Source organism: Cheilinus undulatus, linkage group 7 (genome assembly GCF_018320785.1).
Source record: "Cheilinus undulatus linkage group 7, ASM1832078v1, whole genome shotgun sequence".
NCBI classification, from domain to species: domain Eukaryota; kingdom Metazoa; phylum Chordata; class Actinopteri; order Labriformes; family Labridae; genus Cheilinus; species Cheilinus undulatus.
In genome coordinates, this window is record NC_054871.1 from 48127359 (window position 1) to 48150587 (window position 23229).

The 23229-nt window shown below is 38.4% G+C and overlaps 2 protein-coding genes across 2 annotated transcripts in view; both read right to left on the bottom strand.

The window, feature by feature from the left end:
* fryl (furry homolog, like) overlaps positions 1–8746 on the bottom strand; it is a 161686-nt gene extending 152940 nt beyond the window's left edge. Inside the window, exon 1 of the mRNA XM_041790918.1 lies at positions 8624–8746. The gene's annotated coding sequence lies outside the window, so the exon portion shown is untranslated. The remainder of the gene's footprint in view (positions 1–8623) is intronic.
* A 1710-nt stretch (positions 8747–10456) lies between these two features.
* Positions 10457–21385, bottom strand: ociad2 (OCIA domain containing 2). The gene is made up of 7 exons (XM_041792036.1): positions 21101–21385; positions 20939–21023; positions 13828–13881; positions 13685–13732; positions 13444–13594; positions 10912–10992; positions 10457–10713 (listed from the first exon to the last, which is right to left on the bottom strand). Exons 1-6 carry the CDS (start codon positions 21194–21196, stop codon positions 10914–10916), a joined length of 513 nt encoding a protein of 170 aa, XP_041647970.1. The 5' UTR covers positions 21197–21385; the 3' UTR covers positions 10457–10713; positions 10912–10913.
* Positions 21386–23229: the final 1844 nt, after the last annotated feature.

The following is a 23229-nucleotide window of genomic DNA, read 5'->3' on the forward strand; positions in this document are numbered from 1 at the left end:
TCAAAGAAGAGATTTTTTTTTTGACAGAATAAGTCACCTGATCAGTTTTCATGGTCAAATACAAGAGAAAATGTTGGGATATTGGGAGGTTTACACCAAATTATCTAATAGTCACAATCAGGGCAGCTCTAAACATATTTCAGTTTAAGACATAGCTAAGCTTTTGAGCAGCAGAAGCAAATATGTTTAAACAGTTAATAGGGGTACAATCATCTGTATATATGAGCTTACTATTTTGCTAAATCGTCAATCATTTTCTAATTAGGCATATCCCAAAAAAATGTGGACAACCCTTTGCACATTGTCATTCTGTTTAACACCCCTGTGGGCATTACACAATGACATCATAAAGATATACACAACAATATGTAACAAGCCACATATCAACTTTCTGCTGTTGCAAAGAATAAATATTCTTGAGTTCTTTTTTAAATAATTCAAACAGATCATACTGTCAACAACAACCTGGAGAGGGAGCTCCTTTTCATAAGGATGAGTGCTCAGGACAAAATGAGGAGGAAAAGATTGAGACTGGGATCAAAGGAATGAGTCAGGCTCAAAATGTAACAGGGTAACCGGGTCTGAAAGCAAATCCATCCAAAGTTCTTCACAGTATGATCATTTCAGTAGTCTAGTTAATAATTTAGCCATGTGAATGTACAAAAGCACACACACCTGGATCCTGCTGGTCAGTCTGGGTCTAGAAAAGAGGTCATCTACTGTAATCAGGCCAAAACAGTTTGAAGACGGCCAATCAGGATTTCCGACGAGAGCCGCTCACATGAAACCAGGTTAACTGCTAACGGGTCAGGAGACATAGACGCAGCTGCTGAATCATGCAGGATAATTGTGCAGCTAGAAGTTTAAAGTCAGTTCAAAGAAGAGACGCTGTGTTTCTTAAAATGATGAGGAAGTGAGTGGGAAACAAGGAACAGATAAAGTAGAAACAAAGAGAAAGACTGATAAGAATGAACTGGAGGAAAGAAAGCTGCAAAAGTCACCAAGCAAGACTGCAACAAACCAAACAAACACCACTGCTCCCCCTCTGGGTTAAAAAGTATCGTTAAATGAAAGCCAATATTAGGAAAATGAGGTGTTAGATTTACATGACATTATATTTTTGCAGCCATCACTGAAATGCTGAGTTGACAGTTAATCCTGGCAGGGGGGCAGCTTAGCGAGGGGCCACAGCGGGGGCGTTTCACAGAGCGTGGTTTTTCATCCCAGTGCTCTTCAATGCCATTAATGACTTACCAGCTTAAAGCAAACACACTAATTCACTGGAATTATGCCCCGGATAATCAGAGATACGCCGCTATCTGCAATCTAGGGGGATTCCCTTTAGTTTTAGCATGTAAAGAGAATACAGTTCATTTCAGTTCTGCCATCAGCTTATCCTGCTGGGGATGAAGGGGATCAACCAGTAAGGACTGATGATCTCATAGACTGAGGCTGGGACAACTTTGCAAAGTTTTGTGACTCATTTGCATCCACACTGTCAGCAATTACAAAGTATCACACTGTTTAGGAGTCGATAGGTCCTAGGGGTGTAATGGTATTTGTATTCATTAGTTCAGGGGTCACAGTTCAATAGTTCACATAGACACACGAAAAATACATCTGAACCATTAAAAAAGCAAACAAATGAGACAAGTTTTTACCAGCCCATACAGGTGGCAGGAATGTTTGCTAACCACTAGAGGTGGGAATCTTTAAGCACCTCACAATTCAATATGGTTAAGATTCATAGCACTACGATTTGATTCTTAATCGATAACTGATGCATTTTGATGCACTTGTTTGTTTGTTTTACATTTCTGTTGTTCTCACTGTGTCAAACATGATAAAAACTTTAAATTAAATTTCCGCTATCCTCTAATGGGAGATGTGTGAAAACTGGAAATTGACAACTGGACTGAACCAAAGGTAGCAGCATCCTTTCCTTGTAACAGATCTGAAATTACAAACATGAAAATGTCTGTCTTTGCAGATGAACCATGAACTGGTAATCTAAATTGTGCTGTTGCACACTGCGTGTCACAGTTCCAACTTTTTGTTCCTGCTATTCCACCGTATTAAATATTTAAATAACCAATTATTATCGATTATCTGACATTTATAAATCGGTTCAGAATCTTCCACCTCTACATCACTATGCATCTAAGAATCAATTTTTTCCAACCTACTAACGGCTATAAGACAACAAAAAGGAAGAGGAAAAAGTCGGACTAACAAATCCCTTGAAGAAGAGAAGTCGGTTCTTGCTACATAAGAAGTGGAGCAGGATGACCCACCACCTTCCTCCCCTCACCTCCGTGCTAACCTAAAAAAAATCCTCAAAAATACGTAAATCTTGAAATACTTGGTATTTTAGAGTGTTTGGAAAGTCCTGAAATGTTTTCTGTGTTATGTTTACTATTGCTGATTATAAAATGATTATTTCCCTCATTAAGGGTGAAGCAAACCTACACAAAACTCACCAATCATGCATGCAGTAAATGGCACAAATCCTGCAGTCTAGTCCACCATTCAAGCTCACAGCTGTGATTATATTAGTCTGTTATCTGTGCTGATGAACGCAGGACCAGTTTCTGACAAGTTCATGACATAGAGCGTCTTTGGAGACCTTATTCAATAAACTCTCCTGTGTGATCATGGGGGGAAAGCTTGTCTGGAGACGGGAACATTTTAACTACTTCTTGTTGGTGTTTTGAGCTGTTAGGCTGAGATAAGTCTCCATTGTTGTGGAGAAGTGGATCAGATTTGTCCGCTGGTGGACCATCTTCTCTCTGACGTGTACAACTCTGGCAGGGAGTTTTCAGCAAAATGTTCACACCCAGGCAAGTCTTGTATTCTGGGTTAATGTCTTTATGAGATTTTTTAAATCCTGGTTTTTCAACAACTCTGGGCTCATGTCTTTAGCGGCGTGTTGTGTTACTGCCACCGTTATCTCTGAGTCATCTTGCGGAGTATTTTAACGAATACTGCATGCGTTAGACTTCTTCCTTTTCAAAGTTGAACGCCTGTTCAATGCTTGCAGACCCAGCGCCGTTTCTCGGTGTCCATCTTAAAACAAGAGTGTCTTGCTGCAGACAAGATGGCCGACATACATCCAATTCATACCGGAAGTCAGTACGTCTAAGATTAGGCTTAGGCATTGAAACCCGAGTGGTTAGGTTCAGGGTAAGGCAGTGGGGAAGGTGATACATTGAGATTCAGCACCAAGGGTTTGGCTTAGGCGCGAAAAAGACTGACAAACACAGGCAGCTGAGTCCAACACGAAGAGGAAACTTCCGCTTGGGACTTCCGGCATTGGATTGGATGTATAGCGATGCCCATGTCGGCCATCTTGACTGCAGTTGGGTCCCTCTCTCTTAAAAGACATCCAACTAGCCGCTAACTTGCCACGCTGCTCTGTTTACCTCCCTCTCCCTTGCTTCTCTCGCTGCTGATACAAACCCCGCATGAGCGGAGGAGAGAGAGGCAGCTCTCTGCTGTGAGAGATGCATTCAGGGACAATGGGAGACGCAAAACTCCAGTGAGACATGCACACTGGCGGATCAAAACTTCCACATAATTTATACTCGGATATTCATGATATAGTAATTTTAACGGCACGCTACATACACAGAGCGAGGGCGAACAGGTAGCGCCAAAGTCTATTTGTGGCAGGCCTAATTTATTTGTGGCGGTCCACCACAAATAAATAAGTTTGAGATATCTAGTGGTAACAGTTGAAACTCTAATCTAGGTAATTATGAGAATTGGATCGGGACTCGGTATAGGCAGATATTCAATATTAAAACATCAGATTGGGATCGGAGGCCAAAAATGCTGATCGGGACAACCCTATTACTGATGCTAATACAGTTTCAAGACACATACATAGGCTTATAGAAGCAGGGAAAACCGACTTCAAGCGTGTATTTAAGCACCCTGCTCAGACTTAGTCTGGGGTCCTTTGCTGACATCCAAATGTCAAGATTTTGCACGGGTAACCACTGCACCACCTTTTTACTAACAATGATGTGACAGCACATTTTATGAATCACAAAAATGATACATTGCTCTAAAATGCACATACCTTAATTTGAATTTTATGTTGTTTTTATTTCATGTCATATCAGGAGATTTTAGTCCATTAATTTCTGTTTTGCTTTCTAATTTTGCAGATTCTTTTGTTTGTCCTTGTCTGCCTCAAGTTTTATACATCACAGGCTGTACGGACTATCACTGACTGTTCTGATTAACACTAGATGAAACGACTTATAGGCTGCACTGTTTGTATATAAATAAATAAACAAATAAATAAATAAATAAGGGAAATCTAGAATCATAAAAGTTAGACTTGTGGGCCTGTCAAATAGCATGAACATTTAAACTCCAACATCTCTGCAAACATCTCTAAAACTGTAACCATTCTGTCTCTGTAGTCTGTTGTTTTACATGTGCAGGGAGGAGAACCTTCTTAAAGGAGGTTCTACATTATCTGGGTTTCATGCCATCCCAGACATGCTAGATTTGTGAAGAATATCACAATCCCCAGTCAACAAGTCAGTTATCATCCTAACTACAGGACACACTGTAAATAACATATGACTGAATATCTGAAGTATTTTTAAAACTTCAGTACTTTTGGAGACTGCCGATCATCAAAATGACAAGGATGGTATTTTTAAAAGTGTGTAGTGTCAAAAAGCACCAAAGTAATAAAAATGTTGACAATCTTAACATGAAGCAATGTGACATAACTCCATGCAGTGCATATTTACACTGTAGGATGAGAAAACTTTGTTTCAGCTTGTCCTGAGAACACTGATGTAGCGTTTTCATGCAAATATGCAGAGCATACTTCTCATTACTCAGAGCATAGTTCACCCTCATGTGGGCCCACAAGTGAGTGAACACAGAGTGACTTTTCTTCTGTCACTGAAATACTTTGGCCATCTCCACCTCCAGATTGACCAGATTCCTCTCTGTCTCTATCCACTGCTAACATCTCTGCCGAAAATGAACAAACGCTTCATTGTATGTCTGATTCACTCTGGACAAGGGGAACGAAGTCCTCAGAGGAATGTAGGATGCAAAAGCTTACAGTTCTCTCCATGTTGTAGCTATGCTGGATAGGGTTGATGCTGATATTTTAAACTTTAATGATTCTTTAAAAGCTCGACGATACCGTTACTTACAATAATGGCACACTGTCTAATTCGTACAAATACACTGGCAGCATTAGTATTTGTGTAAATTTGAGCGAGCCTCCTTTACTGTCTGTAAGCAACATAACAGTTGTTGGAGCTGACAAAAAACAATTGAGAAACTTCAGTATTTGAGAACATAAATTGGAATAGACCACTTTCCCCTGAGCAGCTTTGGATTAAAATGGGTGACAAGGTCAGGATGGCCAAGCCATTAGGTGGCAACCCAGGTACGCAGGGTTCAAGTCTGGCCTTTGGCTTTCCTGTCCTGCGTGTCTCACAGTGCTGTTTACAATTTGGTCTACTGTCCTCCTCTATCAATGAAGGCAGAAAAGGCCCAAAAATAATAATATGACTGGCCATTTGTATATACAGTGCTTAACAAATTTATTAGACCACCACCCAAAGTAAGGTTTATGCCACAGCTGCCCTAAATTAACAGCATTGGTAATTACCAAAATCATTTTTATGTTTCTGCAATGGTCAATACACCAATATGTAGAAGCTCTTTAACCCAAATGATATTTTTAAGGCTAAAATATAATTACTATTATTATCCATTAATTTTCAAATTTAATGCTTTACAAAAAAACTGAAAAAATAGTAAAGCACATTATTATCTGGAGTATGCTTTGGAGTCAATTGCTGAGACTGGTACTTACAAAATGTGCCAAGGAAGAGGCAGGAAACCAAAGTTAACTGAAGCAGATGTCGGACACCTCAAGACTTGAAGTACTAGAGACAGAAGGAAGAGCACTGCTGATCTTCAGGAAGAGATGAATGCTTCTAGATCAGAGTCTGAGAAAGTCTCCAGAATGACCATAAGCAGACAACTGACGGAACAAGGCTTAAAGGGAAGAATGGCTGCTAGGAAGCCATTATTGAGGCCTTCAAACATCCAGAAACGCCTCAGATTTGCCAGGGAGCACAAACACTGGACTGTTGATGACTGGAAGAAGGTACTCTGGATGGACGAGTCCAAGTTTGAACTCTTTGGTCAGCATCGTCATGTTTATGTTCACAGAAAAGCTGGAGAACGTTTTGATGCCAGATGCATTGCACTCACAGTGAAACACGGTGGAGATTCCATTATGGTATGGGGTTCCATTTGTGGATATGGAGTGGGCAAATGAGTGAAAATGGACGGCATCATGAACAAGAACATCTACCACAACATCTTAGTGCATCATGGGATCCCTTCTGGACTGAATCTGATTGGTCGTGGGTTCATATACCAACAAGACAATGACCCCAAGCATACTTCAAAGCTGTGCAGAGACTATTTGAGCAAGAACAAGGAATCTGGAGTGCTGGAACTGATGGACTGGCCAAGTCAAAGTCCAGATTTGAATCCTATTGAACAAATTTGGGATTTAGTAGATTCAAAGATTGATGGCACAAAAGTTTCATCTAAAGCAAGTCTGTGGGAACAGCTAGAAACTATTTGGAACTCAATAACAAAAGAGACTGTGGAAAAGTCCAGAAAAACAATGGCAGCAAGAATGCAAGCTGTTATCGAGGCCAAAGGAGGCCATACAAAATATGAAGCTTTTTGGTTATTATGTGTGGAAAAAGGACTATTTAGTTGTTTCAGTTTGTTATTTGCCAAATAAATAACAATGACTTTTTTAGTTTTAAACAAGTTTTTGAAGATTTCTAAAAAATTTATGTTTTCTCATTTTTATGAAAGGTGGTCTAATAAATTTGTCTATGCCACGGTGGCACTATATAACTGTGCGTTGGTGCTCGATCTCTATGGCAGTGTGATTTTTATGCCAGTTCCTGGTTCTATTCCTCCTTGTTTGTGTACAGGAAGCTATGAAAACTGAAACAGAGCATATGTTTGAGATGGAGCAGATAAATACTGAGCATGCATTGATTATAGTGCAGATATTGCAAAGAAGAAAAGAGAGTGGAGGTCAGAGATAATGGGAAGAACTGCTGCTGGATCAGGAGAAGGGGGAGTGTTATGCGCTCTTTCAGCCACTGAAAGACACTGATGATGTAATGAATGTCTAATATTTTTGGATGTTGGCAAGTAAATTTGACTTGCCTTACCATCATCTGCAACCATTTATCTCACTCTAAAGTACACACAATAGAAATACTCAGAGCTTCCAATCTGCACTGCCATGCTTTTGAGGAGGTGCACATCGGGTATGTGCGTAGGCTTCATCATATGGCTTAAGCTACACAGCTCTATAGCACAGGCTGTGACATAGCTTTGATGTGGAAGCATAAATCCGGCATGAATCACGATTTAGGTGTGCCAGATGCCAGCATTATATTGATCGAACATGGCACATAAATACCAGCTACTAACACTGGCTCATGCGGGGTTATTTCCAGTGGGCCCAGAACTTCAGGGCAGAAAAACCGCCAACATGCTTGGACATGTCCTGGAAGCCATCCTCTAAATAGTGATCCCACTGCATCTTCAAAGCAAAATAATTTTTTTTATGTGATTTATGTCCCAGGTATCAATAGAGACCTGATATATCTAGTTTGCATCTCAAGATATTGCAGACAAAATCCCTGAAGTGACAAACTTTTAGTTTGTGTCAATTCTGGCAAATACCTGTGGCCAAAGCAGTTCTTATTATTTGCAAAATTGTGTCCCTTAAACGTGTAAGTGGTATTTTCCTTGCAAAAAACAACACCTTGTTCTGCTGAATCAGTTAAATGTAGTTGAAGGGTTGTTTCTGCAGCATGCTTTTTCACTAGTCTGTGTGACACCTATCCTGTAGCAGGATTTTCTGGCATCAAAAACAACTGAACTGAAGTGGTCAATTCTGCAGATAATTTGGTTGTTTACTTCCTCAGCTTAAACAGACGCTCCGATAATAATAATACTTAGTTTTATAACCGTTTAAAACTCATTTTAGTAGCTTTAACTAACATGTGTCTGCATATGTAATTTGCTGTTTATGCTCTAACAAGACTTACTTTTTACAACCATGAGACAACCACACTAAAAACGAAAACTAACTAGGTTGAAACTGCCTGCCACACATTAAGATAGGTTTTAGTTAGCATTTAGCTGTATGTTTTTTACTGTACTGAGCAAACTGCTAATGCTATACCAGGGGCTAGCTGGTAGGTTTAGCTCACGAGCTATTGTCAACTGCCAGTTAACGTTCAGCATAGTGGTATGTTAACACTGTTGGTAGCTTTGAAGCGACAAGATTGGCGACATGAATCTGAACTGTACCTGCGATTAAACTTGCAAGGTTAGCGAGGCGATTAACACACACTAACTCCTTCTTTAGCATGCTACGGCACCCAAATTTGGTGCTAGAGTTGAGAAGCTAACATGAACGACAAAGTTAATCACGGAACTTGATGTGAGGAACCGTTAACTACATTAGATAGCCAACCGTCGTATCTTCAAGCACTTTAATAGAGGCAAAACAGACGTTACTCACAACTTTTGCTTCCTCTCCCTGTAGTTGAGCTAGGTGGCTAGCTTGCAGACGTCCTGGCCCTCCTCCATTGGAAGGATTTGCGTAGTGGTGTGATTTTTTTTTCGGTGTTGGGAGAGCTTCACTGTCAGAGAAGCCCCTGGACTGGTTGTCCCGCCCTCTTCGTCCTGATTGGCTGAGATTGTGTACGCCCACTTGAAATACAGCTTTCTATTTCACTAGATACGTGGCAATCCTGCGAAAACGACCTGTTGATTGGATGACGTCGTGTGGGTGACGATGGCATGGATGCGCTTGGATTTAAACCAGCGTACACCGAAATCTGCAAGGGTTGGCGGGCATTTGGCAAGCTGCAGTGTCAGGAATGTCTAAAATGCTCTTCAAAACAAAACAAAACAAAACAAAACAAACAAACAAAACAACAACAACAACAAAAAACGACAAAAAAAAAAAAAAAAAACGAGACTACAAATATATTTTGTAAGAAGACCGCAACATGCGCTGAAATAAATTATTTTCATGTTGGAATTATCAAAGTGGCAGTTACAAAAAACAAAGTAAGGAAGCCTGTTCCTGCCAATGCATCAAAAAAATGCATACAAAGTGGTCTTTAAAGGAAAGTAGTTCTTCAGAAACCAGAAAAACTGGTAAAACCCTTTAGTCTGGACCATTATAGACACCTTTAAAGTGGTCCATATATGTTTAATTCAAACTGTAGTTCAGTAGCTACTCAGTACTTAAAGTAAACTTTGAATTAAATACTTTTTCCTTTTACTTGAGTAGATTTATAGGCCAGAACATTATTGATCGTACTTTTACAGGAGTGCAATATTTTTGTGCTATTTCCACCTCTGCCATCATGATGCCAATGGTACCATTACATCCAATACCTACCAGGCCAAATAACAACATATTGCTTCATTTTGGTACCCTGCTACTACAAATGAAAGGCACACACAGTGTTATGGAATTAGTGTGACCTATGTATGTGTGTTTAATACACAGCACCATTGACTGACCTATTCATGTTATTGTCTCTGATGCAATAGCAAAATATGATTTTCTTTTAGTCTCTTCCATAAAGAAGTGACACCCATTTCCTTTGGACCCTAAGTTTACAGGCATCTTCTGAAATATTTCTCTGAATAATTTACAATATCAAGACAGCTTTTTATTCACCCACTGACTTTAACGTTCAGGCACTGGTATTAGAATAAAAACGGTAGATACCCAACCTTAGTCACAGGGCTGACATACAGACTCACACTCACACCTGCCGTCAATTTAGAGTCACCATTTAACCTAACGAGCATGTCTTTGCAATGTGGGAGGAAATTAGAGTAGAAAGGGGGAACTCGCACATGCACAAGGAAGACATGCAACTTCATATAAAGGCCCTGTCTGACTGGGATTCAAACCAGGAACCTCGTTAATGTCAGGTAACAGGGCTAACTGCATCATTGTGCAGCCTATAAAGAAAAAACACTCCTAAAAATACAACAATGGCACCTAGCCTATTACAGAATTTTAATTTTTGTTCCTATTTTCTTGATACAATTTTGGAAAAAAAAATTAAAATTTAATGATATTAAAAAATAATAACTTGTATATGATTGTAAGAATAAAATCATCTCATTGGTAGGAATGCTATATATCATTTTGTCTAATTATCTGAATGCATAATAAATCGTGTCTCTTTAATAGTACTGTCTAAAGTATGTCAAATGTAGCTCTTTTACTTGCAGTGTGAAAAAAAAATATAAATTATTGTTTGGAGAAGAGTATTTCAGTTCATTTCAATAAGGAGACAGTCAATAAAGGACCAACAATCACACATTACTTTAAAAATAAATGTTTATATTCCTGCTAGTGCAGTTATGCCTTCAAACTGAATTATCTTTACACATGGATATAGAGCACGATAAGACAGCAGCTCCCCCTAGTGCCAAACTTGTGCATAGTTCCTGGTGAACATACAAAATATTACATTGACATTTTGGAGATATTATATGCAGTATTTAGAGCATTCATATAGAAAAGCTGCGGTTGATACTTCCACTCTGACAGGCCGTGCCTCAGCGTCTCTGATGAGACTGAAAAACAAAAACAGGAAACTCAGGTTATCTTAACCAAAGTGCATCAGTGTACCAAACTTAAGAATACAAAATAGGACCAGCATGAACTGAAGATCTAATTCATAATTAGAAAGTATAAATTTGAGTGCAAACAGACCTAGAAATGTATCTATACTGAGTAGGTTTAACTGTATGTGTATCATCATGTCCACCTACCTCTAGATTTTGGCTTGTTCTGAAGGTGCAGGTGCAGCTTCACCTTTTTTCTTACATTCTTCACACACATGGTGGCAGTGTCTGTTGGGATAATATTGTGGTCATTGGCATGTAAACATCACACACTACTATTATAATAAATATGTTAATTTATTGTATATCACAATTAGGGTTCAAAACAAAGGTGACCCTTTCTTTTCTCTTAGAGTAACCTCCTGAGACCCGAGCCCTTGTTTGGAGTGCATTTTTATTTTCTCCCACTTATTTGGGATAAATACAGTCTGATAAGTTCTCATGAAAAGTACCCCAATATTTCTTTAGATAGTCCTCAAATCTTTCTGTGAAAATTCCTCATAAAGCCTAGAAATTCCATTAAAATTTCCCCCAGAATTCCATGCAAATTCCTGAAAAAATTTGAGTAAATTCCCCAAATTTTGAAATAAATTCCCCCTTCTTTTCTTGGCAAATTCTAGACATTTTCAAAAACATTCTCCAAAATTCAATGAAAATGATGGAAACATTCCAATCCCCTAGAGTTTTCTTAGAAAAATCCTGAAAATTTTAAAGGACGATCCTGAACCCAAATTCCCCCCAAAATTTTAATAATTTCCCCATATTTCCATAAAAATGCATAAAAAAGTTGACACAAATTCAAAGCAATAAAACCTTTCAAAATACACAACCTGGTCAAAAAAAGTCACCACCAAAAAAAGGTCACACACTCTAATACTTCGTTGGACAGCCTTTAGCTTTGATTACAGCACGCATTGGCTGTGGCATTGTTTCGATAAACTTCTGCAATGTCACAAGATTTATTTCCATCTGGTGTTGCATTAATTTTTCACCAAGATCTTGTATCGATGATGGGAGAGTCAGACTACTGCGCAAAGCCTTCTCCAGCACATCCCAAAGATTCTCAATGGGGTTAAGGTCTGGATCCTGTGGTGGCCAATCCATGTGTGAAAATGATGTCTCATGCTCCCTGAACCACCATTCACAATTTGAGCCCGATAACCTGGTCATTCAGTATATTCATGTAGTTAGCTGATCTCATTCGTTGGGCACATAATGTTGTTGAACCTAGACCTGACCAACTGCAGCAACCCCAGATCATAGCACTGCCCCCACAGGCTTGTACAGTAGGCACAAGGCATGATGGGTGCATCACTTCACCTGCCTCTCGTCTTACTCTGATGTGCCCATCACTCTGGAACCGGGTAAATCTGGACTCATCAGACCACATGACCTTCTCCCATTCCTCCAGAGTCCAGTCTTTATGCTCCCTAACAAACTGAAGCCTTTTTTGCATGCCAATGATTTGACCCTTCTTAAACAGACTAACATCTTGTCCACAACCACAGGATGTGTCTTTTGACATGGTTGTTTAAGAAATGAGAAGTTACTCATTGCATCAGCTGGGGTTAAATAACTTGTTGCCAGCTGAAAGATAATCGCCTATGCAGTAATTATCCAATAGGAGGCTCGTACCTATTTGCTTAGTTAAATCCAGGTGGCGACTTTTTTTTGGCCAGGCAGTGTATACAAACGTATCCTAATAATTTCCATAAAAATTCTTGATAACGTCCAAGCAAATTCCCTAAAACATTCAAACACCAAATTTTGCCCCAGCATTTCAAGCAAATATCTTAAACTTGAATGGACATTTTGGACAGTTACGACATCAATTCTAATACCAAAAATGATTGCTCTAATGTAGGAAAGCCAAAATGTAATGTCCTCATATGTGGATGCAGGGTCTTAGGAAGTTTATTCAGTTCACTCAACTTCATGAATCCTAATTGGTTCATGGCAGCTTGTACATAAAAACATAAGAGGTGTAGACAGCAACAGTATCAAAGCTAAAACAACACAAAACCAGCCTGAAAATCTAATACTGAGATAAATTTGGCTGACAAATGAATAAAAAGGCCAAGGCCAAAGATAATAACGTGGGAATAATGTATGAGGTTTAACGAGGGAGTTGTTCATCTTGTTACAGATACTAAGAATCTGTACCATTTATATTGTGCCAAAGACTCTTGAATTTCTTTAATTAATTTGACTTTTATTTACATGTTGTTCTACTAACTTAATTTTTTTTATCAAAACACCTCATTCTGAAGGACTCGAGCATACTTAAGTCATTAGGTACTACGCTCTGATTGTCCTTCATTGCTCTCATGAGGAGTAGCAACAGCAATGTCAAGCAATCTGTATTTAAAAGAATCCCCTGAAATCCAATGCATGTGCACAAGCAGGGTTTTAGATCTATGGTCCTGAAACTACTGCCTGCGAGACTGCAACACCCTTTCTCAACATTTGAGCGGAAGTTTGAGGAAAATCTGTCAAAATATTGTGGAGCTATTGCTGTCACAAGAAAGTTGTATATGGATGGACAGACGACCTAAAAACATGTCTGAACCTCAGGTTTAACTGGAAAAGCCATAAAAAACAGGAGATTCAAAGGGTGATTAATTCATACTAAACTAAGATTCAATCAATCTCTTCATCTGAATTCAGTGAATCCCTCACCGGTGTCCTGGACCAGATTTCCATGGTCCACGTCCTCCTTCAGACCAGGGTCCAGATCCTGGTCCGTCCTTCAAGCCAAGCTCTGCAAACTTGCTTCTGCAGGTTCCAACATAAGATGCTTTTCCCACTGCGAAACCGAGGATTCCAGCCACTGAAATAAAAAAAAAATCAAAGATCGATGACTGCAGGTTGATTTATCACCTACTTAAAAAGTTAAATCTAATTTTTAAACGGTGCCCACCTGCTAGTTTTGGAAAGTAACCCAATCTCTTTGATTGCTTCCAAACTCCTGCAGTGACAAACACAGTTGAACTTTTTTAACCAATGGGATATGTGCCATTATGATACTGATGAAAGAAAAGGATCTGAATGTGAGCGCTTTACCGTTGTAGATGAGACCGCCGGTGACAGCCATGCTGCCCAGAGAGAGGGGGAGAGCTGGAAAAAAGATTAAAAGGTAAGAAATCAGCCTAAAGCTGAACAGCTCCACATAACAGACTCCTAAACAAATGTCTTGACTTAATATAAAATTATCATTAAACCTAGAATGAAACGAAGTTTAAACAAAGGCTTTTGTCTGACTTTGTTTTTATATGATTGAAAGGACTTTAAGTTTCACATTTTTCAAGTCAATTAAAAAAAAAAGAAGCTTTAATTTATCACCATCAGTCATCGACAACATTCATGAGACATACGGAGATATACTGTTATGATAGCGTTTCAATCATATAATTGTTGCTACATTTTTCTTTAAAAACCCTTTCAAAGCAGCAAAAGTGTGTTTTTTTTTTCTTTAAAGCAATAGTTTTAACTGGTCTGACCTCAGAAGCCATCCCCACCTATGTCATGAGAAACCTTGATCCAAATTTCCAGAAGATTTCAAGCACTCAAATTTATGTATTAAAAAAGGTTGCAGTTCAGGCGTTTGACGGTGCAAAACATATGACTGAAAACAGAGACAGGATAGAGCAAAAAGCACATTAATACAGAAGCCCTGGAGGACATGCATGCATGCATTTTATCTTACCCAATTTCCCATGATTACATACAGATTTCAGCTACTTTCTAGAATTCTCTAGAAAAGAAAATTATCATGGAAAAGCCAGCTTTGTTAAAGAGAGATGAGTCAGAAAACTAGATAATTAAGTTGAGATCTCAAATCAATATTCCAGTGTTTCTTTCTGACTTTAGCTCCATTAGTTACAGCTTTTACATTTTCACCATATTTATCCAACACAAAGCTGCTGCTTTTATCAACAAAACACTCAACAAAAGTAGATATACACAAAAAAAATGAAATAATGCTCCTCTAATCATAAGATCAGGTAATCTATACCAGCTGTTCTCAAACTCTTTGGGGCTAGGGACCTCTTACAGGGCAGAAAATTTTCCACGGACCTCCACATAACCCTCACGCTGATTAAACATATTTGAACTGGCATTTTTATTGCCCTTTCGTAGGAAAAACATCTTCTGTTTTGTCCTTAAACTCTGCATGCTTTGTTATCAGATGACACTTCAGCTTGGAGGCTTCATTTGCAAAACAGAGACACAAAACATTTTGGGTCTTCTGCTGCTGTTCTCATTTAAAAAAAAAAAAAAAAAAAAAAAAAAAAAAACAGACTTGAGATAGCTGTAATCATATGTTCTCATTTTAGCTGGTTTGGGCCTGGCAAGATGAAGTGGGTGCAATTTAATATTCATCCATTGTTGTTAGCTGGACTTGCACACTTGAGCAAAGTGACTGATGCGTGACGAGTGATAGATTTAAATGATATCTCACAATTATATCTGAGTTTTATTGGCGCAAAGCTGAATTATGTGGGAGTCACTGGTTTAGTGTGGTTTTATGGCAGTGTGGTTCCTATATGTATTTATTTGTTTTTAAATGAAACAGCATCACTTTAACAATTCATTTTGAATTATTTCCCGGACCCCTACGCTGTGGCTCGCGGACCCTAGGGGTCCCCAGACCCCAGTTTGAGAACCACTGATCTATACAAAACTGAGTATAAATGGACAATATCTGCTGGATATAAAATTAAATGATTTATAATTAAAAACTAAAATAAGTTTAAGTTCAAATTGCATTTTCCATGTAGCTCAATCATGTTCTTGATCACCTGTCCAGTTTAAACTCTTGACATAGTTGATGAAAGGACTTCATATATCCTTGAACTTTTGCTTTTTAGCCTTTTATACACTATAAGGCAGTGATCATCAACTGGTGGCCCGGGGGCCATATCAGGACCCCCCCAAAGCTTTTCATATGGCCCACAGAGGATCACTGATTTCAGAAGATACACAGATGGAAAATCACATTGTGGTTCTAAGGGTATTTTTAGGATTTAAATCTCTGCAGTTATTAAATCAACCCCAAAAATGCTGAATATTAGAACACTTTTATCAAGAACAACTTGATATTTGATCTGTTTTTGCAGAAATCAACCTCGAGGGATTCATTAGTAAATATGATCCATACACATATTTATCATTCCAGTCCTGATTAAATCAGGACCAGTTTTCTGTGTCAACCTCCTACTTCAAATTCTTAAAGTGAAAATTTTCCTGCCTGAGAATCAAAACAAAAGACCTTTTTCTGCACACGTTTTTCACCAATCAGGACGCACCATATAACCATCAAAGCCAGTGAATGACCACATGACAACCTCTGAAATATGTAGATAAAATATCTCACCTGCCACCTTGAGGCTGACTGTAGTCTAGGTAATAGACATATCTCACCGATAACGACTAAAATGGTGTGCATTTTGAAAGAAAATACAAATTCTAATCTCATAATATGTTAATTAGACCAAGATATTTATGAAAATAAAAAGGCTGGCCCCCACAATCTCTGTCAAGACTAATTCTGGCCCTTGTGCAAATGTAGTGAGGACCCCTGCTATATGGTCACACCTGTTAATTTTTTAATTCATGTGTTTCAATCAGACCTGTTGCCACAGGTGCATAAAATCAAGAACCTAGCCATGCAGTCTCAATTAGCAGCCATTCGTAAGAGTGCAAATGAAGCTCAGTGAATTCCAGCGTGGTACTGTGATAGGATGCCACCTGTGCAACAAGTCCAGTGGTGAAATTTCCTCGCTCCTAAATATTCCACTGTCAACTGTCAGTGGTATTATAACAAAGTGGAAGCGATTGGGAAAGACAGCAACTCAGCCACCATGTGGTAGGCCATGTAAAATGACGGCGCGGGGTCAGAAGATGCTGAGGTGCATAGTGCACAGAGGTCGCCAACTTTCTACTGAGTCAGTCGCTACAGACCTCCAAACTTCATTTGGGCTTCAGATTAGCTCAAGAACAGTGCGTAGAGAGCTTCATGGAATGGGTTTCCATGGCCGAGCAGCTGCATCCAAGCCATACATCACCAAGTGCGATGCAAAGTTTTGGATGCAGTGGAGAACAGTGGAGACGTGTTCTCTGGAGTGACGAATCGCGCTTCTGCATCTGGCAATCTGGCAATCATTAGTGGTTATATTTTCTTTTTTTTAACTTCTTAAATCTTTCTTTTATAATGTTTCTAGTGGGGCTGAACTATTAGGGAAAATGATCTAATTGAGATTTTTTTACCCAGTATTGCGATTTAATATGCAATTATTTCTTAAGTTCCTCACCTCATGCATTTTACAAAAAAAAATAAACAAAAACAAAAACAACAGCAATAACTCATTCTATACTATAACCAACAAAATATTAGATTAAAGTAGGGTAGAACAATTTCTTTTTTTTCTTTTTTTAATTTTTTAACTTTTATTTAGAACAGTGGGGTACGACATCCAGATATACACAACAACAGTGATCAACAACATCCTTGAACAAATATAAATAAAAGTAATTTGGTACAATTGTAGAGAAAAAATAAATGAATAAATAAAATCATAATATATTCATATACAAATGCACATTAAATAACCCAAAATGGACATTGCTCAAAATATATATTTAACTGTAGTGACAAATTATAATTCAAAACAAACAGAAATAGTACCATATGATCACTGACCTCAACATAGTGCATTATAAGCCCCGTAACCACCCACCCACACCCAAATAGATGCACGCGCACACTCACACACCCACCCACACACCAACACTGTGCCTCACTGTGAAGGGGTAGAAGCCATTAGGTACAGAATAAAACCTTAACTGTCCTATCTAATCTAGCAATGCTCCGATTAATCGGAAGGCAAGCGGTGCATGGCATTGAAATGGGATATGAAGGGTTGCCATGTATGAAAAAATTCATCCCTGGAGCCCCTAACAGTGTACTTCATTTCCTCCAATTTGAGAAAAAACATGACCTCCCTAAGCCAAGGACGGACTCTTGGGAGAGTTCCAATGTAACAGTATTGTACGTCAAGCTATAAGAGATGTAAATGCAATTATTTGTTTCTGCCTAGAATTTAGAGCATTTAAAATTGTTTCAGTAGGGACACCAAAGATAGCTACATGAGAACATGGTTGTAAATTAAAACCAAGCCCTGTGGACATAGTTTTGAAGTATCCATTCCAATAACCACGCTACTCTGGACATAAGAAGAACATATGACTGAGGCTGCAGGGAGTGTTATGGCATCTGCTACAGATGTCTGGGACATCTGAATATATAACTGAAAGCCTAGATTTAGAGAGATGAGCCCTGTGCAACACTTTAAGTTGTATAAAGCTAAGCCTAGCACAGGTAGAGGTGGTTTGGACTCTATTAATGGCTATCTCCCAGCATCTCATACTTATCTCTGTTCCGAGCTCCTTTTCCCATTTAGCTTTGGCTTTGATGGTTCTGCTATCTTTGAATGAGACAAGACAGTTATAAATTTTGGAAATTAATGCTTTTTGATGTAGATTCAAAGAAAGCACATCAGTCCATGGAAGTTTTGAAGGAAGTGAAGGAAAATTAGGAAAAGTGGTAGACGTATAATTCCTAATTTGAAAATATCTGAAAAGATGTGATGGAGGTAACCCATATGAAGATGACAAAGAAGAAAAAGTAGAAAATACCCCATCTAGATATAAATCTTGAAAATTCTTGATACCTTTTTTGTACCACTGCAAGAAAGTCGAGTCTAACAATGAAGGGGGAAATAGGTGGTTATTATATATTGGGGCCAAAATTGATACAGATAAAAACTTAAAGTGACATCTAAATTGCTGCCAAACTTTCAGAGTGTTAAAGACTACAGGATTGTCTGTATAATAGCTAATTTTTAGTGGCATGGAGGACAGCAGCAGAGCAGAAAGGGAAGATGAAGTACAAGAGAGCGCTTCCAGTTTACACCAAGGAGTATTCCAGGATTCAAGCCAGTAAAGAGCCTTGTGAATATGAGCAGCCCAATAGTAGAAACGAAAATTGGGCAGTGCTATACCCCCACTTATTTTGCACCTCTGAAGTCGAATTTTAGAAATTCCTGGAGCTTTCCCTCCCCATATAAAGGAGCTTATTAACTGGTCAAGCATTTTGAAAAACTTTTGAGAGAGTAAAAACGGAATGTTTTGAAACAAGAAAAGAAATTTTGGTAAAATGTTCATTTTTACTGCATTTACTCTGCCAATCAATGAAAGTGGCAAACCGCTCCATCTTTCTAAGTCAATCTTGGTCTTGGAGATAAGGGGCTCAAAATTAGCTGTAAACAGGCTAGGTAGTGTGCGGGTAACATTAATGCCAAGATATTTAAAGCCATTTTTTTCTGAATTTAAAGGGCATATCTGTGTATCGAAGATGGAGAGCAGGCGTATTAATGGGGTAACATTTACTTTTCTGAAGATTTAATTTGTAACCTGAAAAAGAGCTAAAATTGTCCAGAACAATTTCTAAAAAATATCTAATTGTGATGATTTTTTAAAACTCATTTTGCAAATTTGATATGAATGGTTGTATTAAAGGGAATAGTAATTTTTATATATTTCTGACATTTAACAAGAAAAAAACACAAAAATGAAGAAAATAATTTTTTTTGTACTCTGTTCTAGAAATATGGCACTAGAATGATTGCATGATATGTAATATATAACATCTCTGCTGCAAGAACAGTTCTAAACTGGTTTAGAAAATATTGCACCTTCTGTGATTTGAAAATTGCAGCAGGCCATATTGCGATTTAATCTGATTTGCAATTTATTGCCCAGCCCTAGTTTCTAGTATGGGTCTTTGTCATTGCATTTTAATGTCCTGTGTGATGCACTTTTAATTGCCTTGTTGCTGAAATATGCCATACAAATGAGCTTTCCTCTCCTTAAATGTATTCTTTCGTTCTTATGTTTGTTAATGTAAAAATGAAAACATCGACAATATACTGCCTGTACATCTATTGTGGATTATGCTACAAAAAACAATAAAAACACAGTTTAAAAATGTGACCCTTACTTATTCAGCTTATTCCTACTATATTAGTTAGTTCTCTTAATTGAAAAGCAGGGGGTTTACTGAGACAGTCCTGACAAAGAGCTTGAAATAACACATAAACAGTGGAAAAATTTAGAGCTGTAGTTCATGTGGAGTCTAACCTCCATCCCCTCACCCCCCTACACAGGTAGGTTCAGCATGAGTCTGGTTCTGCTCGAGCTTTCTGCCTGGAACAGGAAAGTCTTTCTTGCTACTGTAACTTTTCTGAATCTTGTCTAATGCTTTATTTCTGATAGATTAATTTTAGAGCATGATAGTAGATTTTAGATAATTTCTAGAGTACTGATCGGTGTTTTCTGACTTTTCTTTGGCTGATTAAACAGTACTGTTTAGTCACACAAATTCACTTCCTCTGAATAGTTGTTCTCACCTGGCTAAGCCTGAGTTTAATCTGACTGAACTTTGACCGAAACAGTAAAGAGACCGACTCATTCATCCACCTCGTTTGACTTAAAGGACGCTGCCAACTTCTGATTCATGAAGAAGGGACTGTTGCTGTTTCATGATTATATTACGTCAAGCTTGTATGTAGCTGCTGCTCCGCAGCAGTGAGCAAAAGGAAGAGGATAGAGGTTGCAGATAATCAAGTGTTTGCACATAAAACACTACAAGTTTGTGGAAAAGGAGTTTGTAAAAGCAGCTATGGTTAAAGCTTGGGTGAAATGCTGTTTTGGCTGTGAGAAACATCCACCCTGCTGCTCTGATAGTTGTTTTGGAGCTGTGTGGGTGTGTAGCTGTCACAGCTTTAATCTATTGTTTGTTTTGTTACACTTGTCCGAGCAGGTAGGTGATTTTTTTTTAAATAATGTGCCATTTGTGTTACCTTAAACCACTCCTAATCTGACTCCACCTATGCAAAACTTGTGATACTGAAAGAATGAACACCCATACCTTCTAGCGTGCGTCCTCATTCTGGGTTTTTTTAAGGCCACAGAGAAGAATGTAAACATGGCGTTTCATGAACAGGCTGCTGACAGACGAGCTGTGTCTGAACCAGACCATGTAGTCATGACAGATTTGTTGGTTTCCTACGGCGATAAAATTACAGTTAAGTATGTTTTTAAAGATCATTACCTCTGTACCAAAAGCTTTCATCCTGGCATTCTTTCCAAACTTTTCTCACATCTTCTCTATGGATGTGACGATCACCCATGGGGCACTGCAAGACAAAAAAAGACATGTTAGGTATCATATTCACCCCACATTGTTCAAAACAAATCACTGAAAGCCTCCCACCTCTCGTTTCCATTCTCGTTTCCCTCCAGCTGCAGCACCAGCTGCTCCTTCCTCTGTCTTCACCGTTACAGTTTCTGCAGCTGTTTCAGAAGTCATAGTGGAGGAGATTTCTGCAAACTATCTTCCAGATTACTAACTACTGACCTGGATGATATGGCTCTCTCATGTGTGTTTGCTTCCTGTCTCTGAGCCTCACACACAGATATGAATGGTTGTTAATTGCTCCTCCCTGCTCTTTGTTTATAACTCCGCCTCAGTTAAAAAAAACACTCCAGAGGCAGAGATCCATCAGGCCGTCTGAAAATGAAACAAAGAAAGCTCTACAGATACAAAAACATGAAGGAAAATAAAAGAGGAAATGTAATTGTCCTTTTTTAACTCTTTCACAAATATATTATTTTTGTTTTTTGAAACTAAAATAAAACTTTCTGGCCGATAAAGTGCTTTAGGCTCACCTTTGTCCACCTATCCACACCTTAAAGTGTCACACACCTTTATTTAGAATCGTGACGCTTCTTTTGTCCAGTCTTTTACATGAAGAATATAAAGGCTAGATATGCATTTCATTCCCTCCTGAATATGAAAATATCCATCTCTCTTAAGTGTATTTTTTTGGAGGGGGTGGGGGCAGTGAATGGAGTCAAAAATCGGGCAGAGAAAGAGAGTGGAATGACATGAGGGAGAAGAGCAGCATGTGGGTTTGAAAGCTGTGTCACCTACTTTGATGACAACAGTCTCCAAACATAGGAAGGACTAACTAGAAGGGGTAAACTTGATACAGCATAGTATTGCGATATTTTGCGCAGCGATATATCATAATCGTATCTTCTGTCAAGTATTGTTGTTTTTTTTTTTTATGAATTGCTAATATCACCTGAAGTCTTAACCTTGCATAGCAGATGGATACGCCTGTTCCCGTGTTTCTCACTGGCAAATCCATCTTGAAAAGCTCCCATTGGAATAGTTTGGGCCAGGTTAGAAAGTGACAGGACCAATCAGCAACGAGGGGCAGTACTTTCAGGTGCGGCAGGGGTGTAACGTTAGCAAGCAGCAACAAGAGGCCTGTGCAATTATGGCGGAAGAGATTAGCGTGAATGCTGCTAAAGCGTCAGTTTTATCAGAACTTGATGACATTTCTTCATTAAAAGAAGAACAAAGAACAGCAGTGAGTTGCTTTCTTTTCAAAAACAAAAAAAAGGTTGTGTGCTGACATGTCTACAGTCGCCACAGTTCGCGTTATGCGGTTCTCTGTGGAGTTTTTCTCAGGGTATCTCGGTTTGGAGCTACAACATCACATGTTTTGTTGCTCTGATTTTACATAACGAATACAAATTAACAAATGAGATGAGAAAAATTTAGTTTTTCATTAAGTTGCCTAATAATTCTGCACACCTTGATACATGGTGGTGATCACTTTAGGCCACTCCCTCCCTCATTACACCAATAAACATCACCTGATAATGCTTCGTTCCAATAATCATTCCAGTTTTTAGAGCTTGGAGTTGGAAAATTTCCCTTAAAATGATGACAACGTCAAAATACTCACTTGCCTAATAATTCTGCATGTGGTGTATTTGTGTGTTTGTGTGCGTGTGTGGGGGGTAAATGTAAGGAATGTCTCATCATGTGTCTGTAAGCTACTACTGGAATCCTTGAATTTCCCTTAGAATTAATAAAGCATCTATCTATCTATCTATCTATCTATCTATCTATCTATCTATCTATGAAATTGATAAAACTTTTAAATAAATAAATAAAACTAGTCTCTTGATCCTAGATCTCTGGATGTACAAAAATAAATTAAAATTTTGTACAAAATGAACAGTTCTTGTGCAAAAAGATGCATGCCTTGCATGGAATCATGTCATTTTTTGAGAAATAAAGCCACACTTTAACCTGTTTTTGTGACTGTCCACCATGTTTACATCCTCCACTTCTCTGTTCTTGCTCACTTTGAGATTGTTTTTTTTCAAGGCAGGGGAAAGACAGATACTGATAAGGGAATATCTAAGATTAAATGTAAATTATGTCAATGGAGTAAACCAACCAGGAATCTGTTCTCGATTCCCATCCCTATTTGGTAGAGTCATTTATTTGTTTTTTTTTTTAAGATTTATTTTTGGGCATTT

Excerpts from the sequence above, each read along its gene's own strand:
- ociad2 (XM_041792036.1), bottom strand. The coding sequence starts at position 21,196 with ATGACTTCTGAAACAGCTGCAGAAACTGTAACGGTGAAGACAGAGGAA. Across the intron at positions 13,733-13,827 it reads CGGCGGTCTCATCTACAACG|GAGTTTGGAAGCAATCAAAG; the intron begins GTAAAGCGCTCA and ends TTGTCACTGCAG. Across the intron at positions 13,595-13,684 it reads TTACTTTCCAAAACTAGCAG|TGGCTGGAATCCTCGGTTTC; the intron begins GTGGGCACCGTT and ends TTTTTATTTCAG.